Source organism: Hemibagrus wyckioides, linkage group LG15 (assembly GCF_019097595.1).
Source record: "Hemibagrus wyckioides isolate EC202008001 linkage group LG15, SWU_Hwy_1.0, whole genome shotgun sequence".
Taxonomy (NCBI): domain Eukaryota; kingdom Metazoa; phylum Chordata; class Actinopteri; order Siluriformes; family Bagridae; genus Hemibagrus; species Hemibagrus wyckioides.
The window spans coordinates 898,053-910,842 of NC_080724.1; the positions used below are offsets into that span (position 1 = coordinate 898,053).

General features: G+C 40.7%; 1 protein-coding gene across 3 annotated transcripts in view; it reads left to right on the forward strand.

Moving 5' to 3' along the window:
• The window catches only part of lamb2 (laminin, beta 2 (laminin S)), a 29,880-nt gene extending 17,593 nt beyond the window's left edge, over positions 1–12,287 (forward strand). For 2 of the 3 annotated variants that reach the window (XM_058410268.1, XM_058410269.1), the window contains exons 17-35: positions 217–346; positions 431–623; positions 746–889; positions 975–1,206; positions 3,321–3,484; positions 3,749–3,784; positions 5,019–5,243; positions 5,697–5,914; positions 6,067–6,163; positions 6,406–6,778; positions 7,577–7,761; positions 7,916–8,157; positions 8,237–8,437; positions 8,999–9,143; positions 9,632–9,839; positions 9,953–10,094; positions 10,170–10,346; positions 10,422–10,581; positions 11,393–12,287. In XM_058410268.1, the coding sequence (XP_058266251.1) occupies positions 217–346; positions 431–623; positions 746–889; positions 975–1,206; positions 3,321–3,484; positions 3,749–3,784; positions 5,019–5,243; positions 5,697–5,914; positions 6,067–6,163; positions 6,406–6,778; positions 7,577–7,761; positions 7,916–8,157; positions 8,237–8,437; positions 8,999–9,143; positions 9,632–9,839; positions 9,953–10,094; positions 10,170–10,346; positions 10,422–10,581; positions 11,393–11,529 (3,409 nt within the window). In that variant the 3' untranslated portion in view covers positions 11,530–12,287. The remainder of the gene's footprint in view (positions 1–216; positions 347–430; positions 624–745; positions 890–974; positions 1,207–3,320; positions 3,485–3,748; positions 3,785–5,018; positions 5,244–5,696; positions 5,915–6,066; positions 6,164–6,405; positions 6,779–7,576; positions 7,762–7,915; positions 8,158–8,236; positions 8,438–8,998; positions 9,144–9,631; positions 9,840–9,952; positions 10,095–10,169; positions 10,347–10,421; positions 10,582–11,392) is intronic. The other variant, XM_058410270.1, reaches the window with a different exon arrangement.
• The last annotated feature ends 503 nt before the right edge of the window (positions 12,288–12,790 follow it).

A 12,790-nucleotide genomic window follows, 5' to 3' on the forward strand; every position in this document is an offset into this window, starting at 1 on the left:
TTTGAGGACAAAATGTTGACTTGCTGTCTAATATATCCCACCCACTAACAGGGGCCATGATGAGGAGATCATCAGTCTTATTCACTTCACCTGGCACTGGTCATAATGTTATAGCTGATCGGTGTACTTCTGTTCTTCACTGTTTTTAAACCTGAGCATGGTGAGAAGTAATCCTGGATCTTTCTTAATTCCTGTGGTTTATATATTGTTCTGCAGGTTCATGGTTCTGCCCCGGTCAGTGTGTTTGGAGAGAGGAGTCAGCTATACACTCCGTCTGGAGTTCGTCAGCTACACAGACAAAAATAGCATTCCTGGCTTTAGCAATGCCAACATCCTGATAGACTCTGTAAGTAAAGATCATTTTCATGAAGTCATTTGAAATGAATATCATATTGTTTCCAGCTTTTTATACCTAGTGGTCCTTATTTAGATTTCCCTGCTCCCTCGCTACAATTCCCTGGACATGTTTGTAGTGGGTGACCCTGCCTCTGTCCTCCGGAAGCAAAGTTATGAGCGTTACCGCTGCCATGAGAGTGCTAAGAGTGTGTCCCGCCCAGCCATGAGCGAAGTGTGCACCAAACTCATCCTTAGCATGTCAGCTGTCATTAATGACGGAGCACTGCGTGAGTGACCTCACTGACAAACAGGAAAGAGCAAAGCTACTGAACTTTGCTGTGATTATAACTCCATAGCTTCAGAAATGTTATTTATTTATTTGTTTGTTTATGTCTGTTACTCCACCTAGCTTGCCAGTGTGACCCCCAGGGTTCACTCAGCTCTCAGTGTGATGTGCGTGGTGGTCAGTGTCCTTGTAGGCCGAACGTAATTGGCAGGCGCTGTGATAGGTGTGCTCCAGGAAGCTATGGCTTTGGACCTGCTGGATGCAAAGGTGAGATTTAAATGTTTCAGAAATATATTTTGCCACAAATAAATGAATAAAAAAAAATATTTCTGTCATTTATTTCTTTATGTAGCATGTGAATGTAATCAGGAGGGCTCTCGCAGTCAGTTCTGTGATCAGCACACAGGACAGTGTTCATGTCTGCCAGGAGCATTCAGCCGGCACTGTGACAGTTGCCAGGCCGGACACTGGGGCTTTCCCAACTGCAGACCGTGTCAGTGTAACGGACACACAGAGGAATGCCACCAAAGAACTGGCGTCTGTCTCAGCTGCAGGGATCATACAGCTGGGGACCAGTGTGAAAAGTAAGCAAAGATCTTAACAATGACGACTCTAAAATCCCATTTACACTTATACTCTCAAGAATCCAATGACCTTTTAAAGGTCATCTTTATTAAGCAGTAATATGTTTAATAACCATCTTGTTCAGTTTGGGGTCTGTAAGAGCCTCTTTAAACTGTGATAAAATATATGCATCATTATTGTTTTATCCTGATCATTTATAATGCTTCCTAATTACATGATATCTTTCCAGAAATGTTTTTTATTAATGATAATGTTTCTATTCTCTCTCTCTCTCTCTCTCTCTCTCTGTCACACACACACACACACACACACATAAAATTACTGGACAATGCCAGGTCTGCTACAGAAAAAAAAAATGATTTAAAGACTAACAAAAAAAAGTATTTGTGTAGAGCACACGTTCTTCTTGCATCTAAAGTTAGTCTTTTTTTGGTTTTCACCATGAGTAAGGTCCTTGGCCATCCTTTTTGTGTATTATATTTTTTATATATGTTTTATAGAGCAGCACAGTGGCTTAGTGGTTATCACTGTTGCCTCACAGCAGGAAGGTCCTGGGTTTGAATCCTGGGTTTGAACAGACAGGGTCCTTTCTGTGTGGAGTTTGCATGTTCTCCCCGTGTCTGTGTGGGTTTACTCCGGTTTCCTCCCACAGTCCAAAAACATGTACATTAGGTTGATTGGTCATTCTAAATTGCTTATAGGAGTGAGTGTGTGTGGTTGTCTGTCTATATGGACTGGTGACCTGTCCAGGGTGTACCCCTGCCTTTCGCCCAATGTGTGCTGGGATAGGCTCCAGCAGATCCCCCTGACCCTAATTAGGGATAAAGTGGGTATAGAAAATGGATGGATGGACATTTGTTTTATAACCTGTGTTTATAGAGTAAAGTTTTTAAAGGGAATAAAATAAAAACTTTTTAAATATCAGCAGTTCAAGACATACTGGTAATAACAAAATCTCTTACAGAGAGCACATCAGTCACGGAGCTTAGGAAGTGTGGTGTGTTTGTACCTGTTATTTTTCACTGGCACTCAGGGACAAAGCCTGTGTCTGGCCTGCCCTGTAGCCTGGAGGACACTGTACATTTGTACATAGTTAGTTTGTCTGGTTAGTGAACATATAAAATACATTTTTGCTTTTATTTAGTTTAATTATTTCTTTTTACAACAAAACAAAATAAAAAAGATAACTGACCGGTGTCAGATTGACTGCAAACATAGATAATCTTACTATTTTGTATAAGTATTTTGTATTTTTATATATAACGTTTTTTCTTATGTCAGTTCAATAAGCTCAAGATAAATGGAAAGAAACATTTAAGCTGGAAAAAAAGCTTTATTTCAATATTATAATGATCATTTTCACAATTTAATCGTTGGGGTTACAGTGACCCCCAAACTACAAGGAATTAAAACAAATCTCAACAGAACATGAGGCGTAATTGTGCAGGATGTACACTTATATTATACTAGACAACATAATCAAATACTTGAGTACTTAAATTATTTAAGCCAGATCTTTATTAAAATATTTTTTTAGAAAGACATTTTTGTCAGATTCTATCCAGCCTCTCATACTTCTCCCATTTCTGTTAGACAAAACACATGTGGTCCATGGCAGTGGGTGCCTTTAAGGAAATTATAAACAAATGGAAGCCAGAAACAGTACAGGAAGTTGATGACCAAGTGTATTGTACGGTGGCCGAGAAGTGCAACACACAACAACAAATCCAAAAACACAAGGACAATTCAGACAAAGCGGAAAGGTCGTTTGTCCACTTTGTCTGAATCATCCTTGTGTTTTGGGATTTATTCATTTGTTTTGCACTTCACAGCCACTGTAGTATTGCCATCATTTACATATTACAAGAAGTTTCAATGTGAGCAAAAAGGTGCATATTTTCAAGATACTGTCCATTTACAATACACATGAAATAAACCGAAGGCAGTTTGTGTTTAGTGCACTGAATTAATTTATAAAAACACAATGTCATTTTATTTTAGTAAGGTCCATTTAAGGTCCAGCTGACAAGTAACAGAAAAGGGTGATATGGACAGAGGGTCCTGACCTGTATGAAGTCATATATTGCTCTAACCAGCAGTTTCGTTTTTTCAGGTGCGCTAATGGATACTATGGAAACCCAGTGTTGGGTTCAGGAAGCAGGTGTCAGCCATGCCCTTGTCCAGATGGACCTGAGAGTGGACGTCACTTTGCTGCCTCCTGTTACCAAGACAACCACAGCAGACAGGTGGTCTGCAACTGTAAACAGGGTTACACCGGTGCGTCCTCTCAATCCTCAGAACTAAAGAATAAGAATTAGGTGCATTTTGTTTAAACAATTACAACAAAGACATGCGTATCAGGGGAGGTTGTGGGAGAAAAAAACAATTTATTACAAGTTGCTTAATGATTTGTGGGCAAATTATAACTTTAGCATTTGTCGGGGTGCAGTGACCACAGGGTATAAGCCTTGTTTTGTGTTTAGACCGAAGTGAAATAATTCTGTCTGTTACTGTCCCCTCACTCTTTTTGAATATATGCAGGAATTGTTAAACGCTCAGGAGGGACTGTCCTCAAGCGTGAGTAGCCCTAGAGATCCCCCTACCCCTCCCTCACCTGTGCTCCCACAATTCTCTGCATGGCTTCAGCACCCAAACCCCTTCATGGTGCTGTGCCTCTACACATGCAATTTAATTACACAGAGCCCTAGGGCAGCGCTATGGACTCACCAGTCAAGCGTGAATGTGTGCGAATGGAGCCGTAGACCCTTTACCTGAACCTGTGTTTGAGCAGTGAAGCGCTCACTTGCAAATAGCTGACTTGCTTGTGTTGTCTGACTTAGTAGTAGACACATGATTCTTTTCACAGGGCTACCTCAAACACTGTCTTGGCTAAAATCGTTGATATTGGTTTACACATGATGCTGTATAACATAAGCTGCTTTCCAGGAGGTCATGTTTGTCCTTAAAGATCTAACGTCTGCACTGGGATGGGAAGGCCCTGTGCTCGTATTACAGAAGCTGATATCTCCTGAACAGTGTCCTGATATCTCCAATTTAGTTTAGATTTCTAAAACATTTGATCACAGCTTTTGTATGTTAATATCTGTTCATTCTAGCCTAAAACCACCTATAAACTAGTTACTTATATCTAATACATGTTGCTTCATGTCTGTGAACTGGGCTCCTGATGTGCTGTAAATAATTTTGAACAATAGAATTCTGGACAAAAAGGAAGATTTTATATTCCAAATAAGATTTTGTGTTTTGGCCAACCAGATTTTCGGTTTTCAAATCCAGATCCAATCAGCAGCCCTTTAATCCTTTATCAGAGGGAAATACCGGGAATGTCTTCCTGTCTTATGAGGCTTTTTTGCTCTGTTTCATATGAAAGTCATGCCTTCGTTCTATCTGCCAAAAGACTACAAAGGAGCTTTGGTGTTGTGGCTAATAAACAGATTCCTGCTACAGTAATCCCATCCGTGCTTATCTCTGTTTTTGAATAAGGGTAGGGATCGGTTCAGTAGAGTTTTCTGCATGGAATTCGTTTACTTTATGCATTTTTACGTTGGTAATAAGGTCCATTTGACTTCTTAGTATAAAACCTTGACCAAGGGCTGCTCTCTTTTATGCCTTAAACAGGACATCTTGTAGAACAAATACCTTAAACAAGGTTGTTTCCTGGGGACAAAGATACTTGGAAATCATGCTTATGATTATGAATATCTCTCTGTTCTCCTTGCATTTTACTCTAGCACTGACCTGCTCCTTTGGTCAGCTTTTATTTCTTCTAAAGTAACTCTCTGACCACCAGGTGCACGCTGTGAGGAATGTGCCCCTGGTTACTATGGTAATCCCTCTCAACCTGGTGGCCGCTGCCAGCCATGTCGCTGTAGTAACAACATCGACCTATCGGATCCCGAGTCGTGTGACAGACGGACTGGGGAGTGTCTCAAATGTCTGTACAACACCGAGGGACCCGAGTGTGCAGTGTGTAAGAGCGGATACTACGGGGATGCTTCCCGTCGCAACTGCCGGAGTGAGTAAAGTAGATTTTTAGTTTATGAGAGGTTCTGTATTTTGTAGGACATTCTGTTTCACTGTCTGACGTTGTATTAAATGATATTTAATGCACTGATATAATCCTATAATTCACCCTAATATAATGTGTCCATAATGCTCTCTACTTGAAGACTGTTGCATCTGTCTGTCCATGGACTGTTACTGTGGACAGACAGACACAACCACAATGGGCTAACAATGCCAAGATGTGTTTCATCATTCTGTTAATTTTATTGCACTATTACAGAGCCATGTTCAAACAAGCCGTGTAATATAGAAATCACAAATGTTTTCCTTTATAGCATGTTAATGATATAGGGAGTGGTGTGTAGAATGATGTCTAGCATTTAATTACATAACATTCTCTCCACTCTCAACATTTCACCAACATTTTGGAGCATGCTCATGCTGCTTGTTGGTCTTTTCCCAGAGTGCACTTGCAACTTCCTTGGTACAGAGCGCAGCCAGTGTCTATCCCGAGATGACTGCCTGTGCCAGCGTGCTACAGGACAGTGCCAGTGTCTGCCTAATGTCATCGGACTGACCTGTGATCACTGCGCACCGAACTACTGGAACCTGGCCAGTGGCCGCGGGTGTGAATCCTGCAACTGTGACCCCAACAATGCGTACACATCAGGATGCAACGAGGTACCGGTCTCTCCCCACTTATTAAGTGAACAGTTAATAATAAAATGCATCACATGTTGCTGTTATGTCGAAATACCTCAGTGTTTCAGGTCGGTGTGGTTTCAAAACACTTTTAGTACACGTCATTCTTTTGAGCACGCTGTCTTCCACAGTTCACAGGACAATGTCAGTGTCGTGATGGCTTCGGAGGAAAGACCTGCAGGGATTGCCAGGAGAACTTCTGGGGTGATCCCAGAATCCTCTGCAGAGGTATACTTTGTACACTAAATGAAATATAGCACTCTTATGGGAGCTACTCTTTCAGTTTGTCTCTTATATCTTTGTGAATTTCATTATCATGAACATGAACATAATGCCATTTTAAACTGTTATTTATATAAGCAAGAGTTCACAGTTCACCGTATCTTAACTGTATTTCATGAGAAATGTTACTGAAACAAGAATCATTACTAAAGCTCATTTTTATATTCTCTTCCTCTCTCCTTCTGCAGCTTGTGATTGTGACTCTCGGGGCATTGAAACATCCCAGTGTGACCGTTCGACAGGTCACTGTGCTTGTCGGCAGGGTGTATCTGGTGTCCGTTGTGATCAATGTGCCCGTGGCTTCTCAGGTATTTTTCCAGCCTGCCAGCCTTGCCACCAGTGTTTTGGGGACTGGGATCGCATCGTCCAAGATCTAGCTGCGAGAACTAAGGCCCTTGTAGCCCGGGCTAAGGAGATCCAGACAACAGGTCTGACTGGCGCCTATGAGAAGCATTTTAAGGAGCTGGAAGAGAAGCTGGCTCAAGCACAGGACATCGTCAATGCCCGTAACGCCACTGCTGAAGCTGTGACTAACCTAATGGGCATGATAGAGTACCTCAGGTACAAGAATTATACCTTTATAATTTACTGCATAATTAAATTGCAATGCAGAGTTTAAGGTGTTAAAGCTTGGTCAAGTTTCCAAGTATGTGGTTTCTGTTTTTAAAAGTAAAAGCAAAATCAGAGAAACCTTCCCAATTTTTCTTCCAATATTGAAAAGCACTGGAAAGTCAGTGTATGAGAAGGAAACACTGGCAACTAATTGGATAATAATTAGTATGTTATATTAACTATGACTGCTAGGGGCAGCTGATATTTTTATTCCCTTACTCGTTGTAAGACAGGTGAAAGGCTAGTGTAGTGGTAACTGGTCAACATTTGGCAAGAAGGCCGCATCTGCTTTTATGGTTTTGCATCCTGTGCTCACAAGTATGTCTCTCTTGCTGTGGGATTATTAAAGGTTGATGAATATTTTCACTAAATGAAATATTAGTGCATTAGTGTATCCATTTGCTAATAAAGAGGCTTGCTGATGAAGAGGCTAGCAGTGCGAAACTATTCTGGCTTAATGGGTTCAAGGCCACAAAAACTGGATATTGAGCTTACTAAAATAAAGTGGAACAAACATGGGTTTTGGATAATACCTTTACAATATCCAAAACTATCCAGCATCCTTCTGGTAACCTATGATAGGCCAGTGATGATACACCACATGATAAGGGAACATCAGACATCCTTTTAAATCATCTATAATGATTAGGAAAGCTTTTTCTTCACCTGTCTTCTGATTCATGAGCATTCAGGGCATCTGGACAGCATCATAAACATGCACATGTCTTTGTTGTTCTACTCTTCTAGGACTCGCATTGGTGAGACAACAGACACCCTGACCCAGCTGGAGGGAGACCTAACTACAGTGCAGGACAGCAACTATGAGGCCAGCAATCAGCTGAGCTCACTGGAGAGAGAGGCCAAAGGACTCAGCCTTAGCTCTGAGAGGCTCAACAACCAGCTTGACATCCTCAAAAATTCCAACTTTTTGGGTGAGCCAATAGACTATAGTACACTGATCCATGTTAAAAAATCATTAGCCATATGTCACCTGTCCATAATGCCTGGAGTCTGACCATTCTTAGTATTGATTCTACCTGCTCCCATATAATATTCAATATATATGTTTGATTACCTCAATTTCAGGTGCCTACGATAGCATCCGTGCCTCTTACAACAAGTCACGTGACGCAGAGCGGCGCACCAACCAGTCCACTATTGACATCCCAAGTACTGTGAGCCAATCCGCAGACACCCGCAAGAAGACAGAACGAGTGATGGCAATGAATAAAGATGACTTCAACCGTAAGAATGCTGCAAACAAGCGAGCCCTCACTGACCTGAATGCAAAGGTCCAGAATCTGGATATAAAGAAGATCAATGAGAAGGTGAGGGGAAAACCTTTAATCAAGTCTCCCTTCATATGAACATGATTAATTTAATGCATATGTCATGTTACTCACTCAGGTATGTGGAGCTCCAGGTGACGTCCCATGTTCAGAGAGCCCTTGTGGTGGTGTTGATTGTCGTGATGATGGGCGCAGACACTGTGGAGGACTGAACTGTAATGGAGCAGCTGCTGTGGCTGATAATGCCCTGGAGAGATCCAAGCATGCAGAAAAAGAGCTTATTAAAGCCATGGGAGAAGTGGAGGACCTCTTCAAGCAGGTGCTATAAGCAGCTCTAAAATTATTTTATGATAGCATAAATTCACCTGTAGGTATGGTGGTGCAGCGGGTAGTGTTGCCATCTCACAGCTCCAGAGTCCCTAGTTAGGGTTAGGGTTAGCAACATGAGCCTGAGTTTAGGTTGCTGTATATTTAGAGTTCCACATGTTCTCCTCATGTCTGTGGGGGTTTCTCTGGGGTATCTCTGGTTTCTTCCTACTTCTTCAAAACATGCTGCTGAGTAGATTGTCCTATAGTGTTTTGTATTGTCTGTTTCTACACTGTCTCTTGTCTTGCACATGGCACTTTTTACATGGCTAGGACAACTTTCAGTCTTTAGCTCTGTGGTGTTCTATGTAGCACCATAGTCCTGGAGAAACGTTTCATTTCACTGTCTACTGCATCAGCTATATATGGTTGAAATGACAATAAAAGCTTCTTGACTCGACTTAAAATGAAAGAATGAATAAATAAATCAGTATAGATGTTCTCACCAATATCATCATGTCACATAATGAAACAGAGATCAAAATGTTTCAGGGAACTTTTTTGTCTAATTCAGGTGGCAGATGCCAAAACAAAGGCTCAGGAGGCCAAGGATAAAGCCCAGGCTGCTCTGATGAAAGCCAGCGATACCAAGAACAAAGTGGAACGATCTAACAACGACTTGCGTGACCTCATTAAACAGATACGTGCCTTCCTAATGCGTGAGTCTTTGCCTCTATATAACTACATATACGATACGTACTGTCACAAATAGATGCCAATTACCAAGCAGGACTCACAGTGACCTCTCAGATGGGACAAAGTAATGGACTCTGTCTATAATAAACCATCTGTGCTCAGAAGCGTTATAAACACTGACAGGTGTGTCACTGCTTCAGGTTTCACTTTAATTCTGTAATATTAGAAGGTGAAAAAACACAGTGTGAGTGCATATATAATCAGTTTGTTGTGTGTTTATCATGTACTGTGTCTTCAAAACAGAAAAGAGATTTAAAGAGACCTTTAATGAAATTCTATGACAACTTAAATAAAGCTCGTGCTAATTGGGGGTTGTTTCTATTAATGTTAAAATTAAAGAATTTGGGCTTTAAAATACAAATTGATAGATTTAAGCACATTTTAATCTTACCAAGTTAGATAAATTAATATTTATTAATACATAGGTCCTTTGATTTCTATTGAATTACAGAAGAGGGAGCTGACCCAGACAGCATTGAGGCTGTGGCTAATCAGGTTCTTGAGCTGTCCATTCCAGCCTCACCCCAGCAAATCAGACACCTAGCTGACGAGATAAAAGACCGTGTCAGAAGTCTGTCCAACGTCGATGCTATTCTTCACCAGACCCAAGACGATGTGCGCAAAGCAGAACAACTGCTTATGAAAGCCAGAAATGCCAAGTACGTGTGTGTGTGGGGGGGGGGGGGGTGGGGGGGGGGGTTGTGTGTGTGTGTTGTTATGCAGGAAGTGTAGTTTAAGGTTAAAGGTTGAAATGATTTTTTTTTTCTGTAAGGAATAAAGCAGACAGAGTGAAGAACACAGCAAACAGTGTGAAACAAGCCCTCGATGATGCTCGTAAAGCCCAGGCAGCTGCTGAGAAGGCCATACAGAGAGCAAGGGATGACATTGGCATGACTGAGAACCGATTGGCTCAGGTATAACCTCACGTGTCCAGTATTTGAGTTTGAGTCATTGATATGTTTAGTCTGACTTACTTTCTCAATCTAAAGATTCAGTCTGAGACATCTGCAAGCGAGAAGGACTTAAATGATGCCATGAACAAGCTTGGGGATCTGGGACAGCAGATAGCAGCCTTAAAGGCCAAACAGGCCAACAATAGCATGGTTGCAGCTCGAGCTAAGGACACTGCCACCATGGCACAAAGCAAGGCGAATACAGCAAAACAGGTATGTGTACTACTTTACTGGTGTTCTGTGTACCAGATTCCCTCTCATACTAAATTTGTCCACTGTCATTTTCAGGATCTAGATGGTGAACTTTCAGATAAATACCGCAGTGTTCAAGATCTAGTTGGCAGGAAGGCAAGCGCAGTGCAGAATGCCAAGAACAAAGCAGAGAGACTAAGAGATGAAGCCAAGCAGCTGCTTAAGGATGCCCAAGACAAGCTGCATAGACTGTCAGGTGAGTGAGAGGGAATCTCTTCTGGAGATTCCTAAACAAGTGGAATAAAATCAGATACAAAACATGTTTATTAAACAGGAATATTTAATATTTGAGAACAAATTGCTGTTTTATGTTTTGGTCAACCAATTAGTTCAATAAGGTCAGGATAAAAACCCAGCCTATGGGTCCGGGTCATCCTTTGTATGGCTCATGAATAAATCACATAAAATCTGTAACATACAGGGAGAGTTTCTATATCCGTGGTTTAAAATTTATCTCCTTCAAATCACAACCATGATGGTCATGGCATTGTTTTGTAGAATACAAAGATAAAACAGAAACTGACCACACACTGGCATATTTATAAGCTGCTACTTCTTCTCAAAATAATCAGTTAAGAAACAGTAGGCACTTGTGCCAAAGCTCTCCTTCAGCAGAATCTATCTATTTTCATTAGTTAAACATGATATGGAAGATGTTACACGTGGCCGTCTGTTCATGGGTATAAATGAAATAAACATAAACAAGGTTTTATTATGTAATTACAAATCAGCTTAATGAAGTTTCATTACTTCTTACTGGTTTGTTATATCTACATCGACCTTCTCATGAATTAAGGTTATTCATTTCCTATTCACTTGTCAGATGCTTTCATCCAAACTGAATCAGCAGAGTAGAAGCAGACCTCATGATCATCACCCATATCTCTGTTCTCATTCATTTTTTTCAACTCTGAATAAGTTAGAGCAGAGTGACCTCGCCTCTTATGGCTCTGCTTACAATTATCAACCAGCTGAAAATCTAACTCCAGTCTTCTGTGTTTTTGCAGAACTTGAGAAAGACTATGAGGAGAATCAGAAGACTTTGCAGGCCAAAGCCAGGCAGCTTGATGGCCTAGAGGACAAAATGAAGATGATTCTGGATGCCATCAACAAGCAAATCCAGATCTATAATACCTGCCAGTAAACTGCGAGAGCAGGGGATACAAAACTCACACTAGACAAGATTATTATTATTATAATAAATAATATAATAATGATTATTATTTTTTATTATCATTCATAGTAGTGGCAGTAGTAGTGTTTCCTAATTATCATAGAGACCAGTAATGATATTCTGATATTCGCCAACAAAACATACAGGACTTGTGAAGTAGATTTTAGTAAAGAAAGTCATAGTTTGGAAAAAAAATCAATAGAAAAACAAATGAAATCTGCCTGCCCGTGCTCTGGGTCAACATATCAGGATTGACACAGAACAGGTATTATGATGAGTTTTGTTAGTTGTGATTGGTTGAATGGACTGGAGGGGATACTCCTGTAAAAAACCTCTTTTTTTCAATACCTAATACTAATTGGCGGAAAGAATGAGGACGAATAAATTCATCCTCAGGTCAGAAAATAAACTGAGTCTCTTCTTCAAGAATCATCAGTGTTTTGCAGTAGAGTTCTGGGGGGAAAGGAAGATAAATTGCAGTAACTAATAGTGCCTTAGTTATTTCAATATTTAATGTTTAAGAAAGTATTATTATATATCATTCTTAGACTATTATACTGGACCAGGATAAAGCAGCTACTACAGATGAAGGGATTAAATGTGTTGACCCTGCCTCAAGACTTGAAATAATCATATCATCACATTGTCCATGTCTTCCACTGTTCCTCTGCAGATGAAGCAACACTGCTTTAGTTACACTCTCAATAAATTATGTTCTTTTCACCAAAGGTTTATGGATTTGTTGTACTTATACTTACTGGTTGAATTATTTTGAAAATAAGAAAAAAAAAATTGGCATAAGCTACAAATACCAGATACACTATATTGCCATAAGTATTGGGACATCTGCCTTTCCATGCACATGAATGTAATATGGAGTTGTCCCACCCTTTGCAGCTATAACAGCTTCAACTCTTCTGGGAAGGCTTTCCACAAGGTTTAGGAGTATGTTTATGGGAATTTTTGACCGTTCCTCTAGAAGCGCATTTGTCATGTGTGAGAAGGTCTGGCTCACAGTCTCCACTCTAATTCATCCCAAAGGTGTTCTATGGGGTTGAGGTCAGGACTCTGTGCAGGCCAGTCAAGTTCCTCCACACCAAACTCACTCATCCATGTCTTTATGGACCTTGCTTTGGTCACTGGAGTGCAGTCATGTTGGAACAGGAAGGGGTCATCCCCAAACTGTTCCCACAAAGAGCATGAAATTGTCCAAAATGTCTTGGTATGAAGC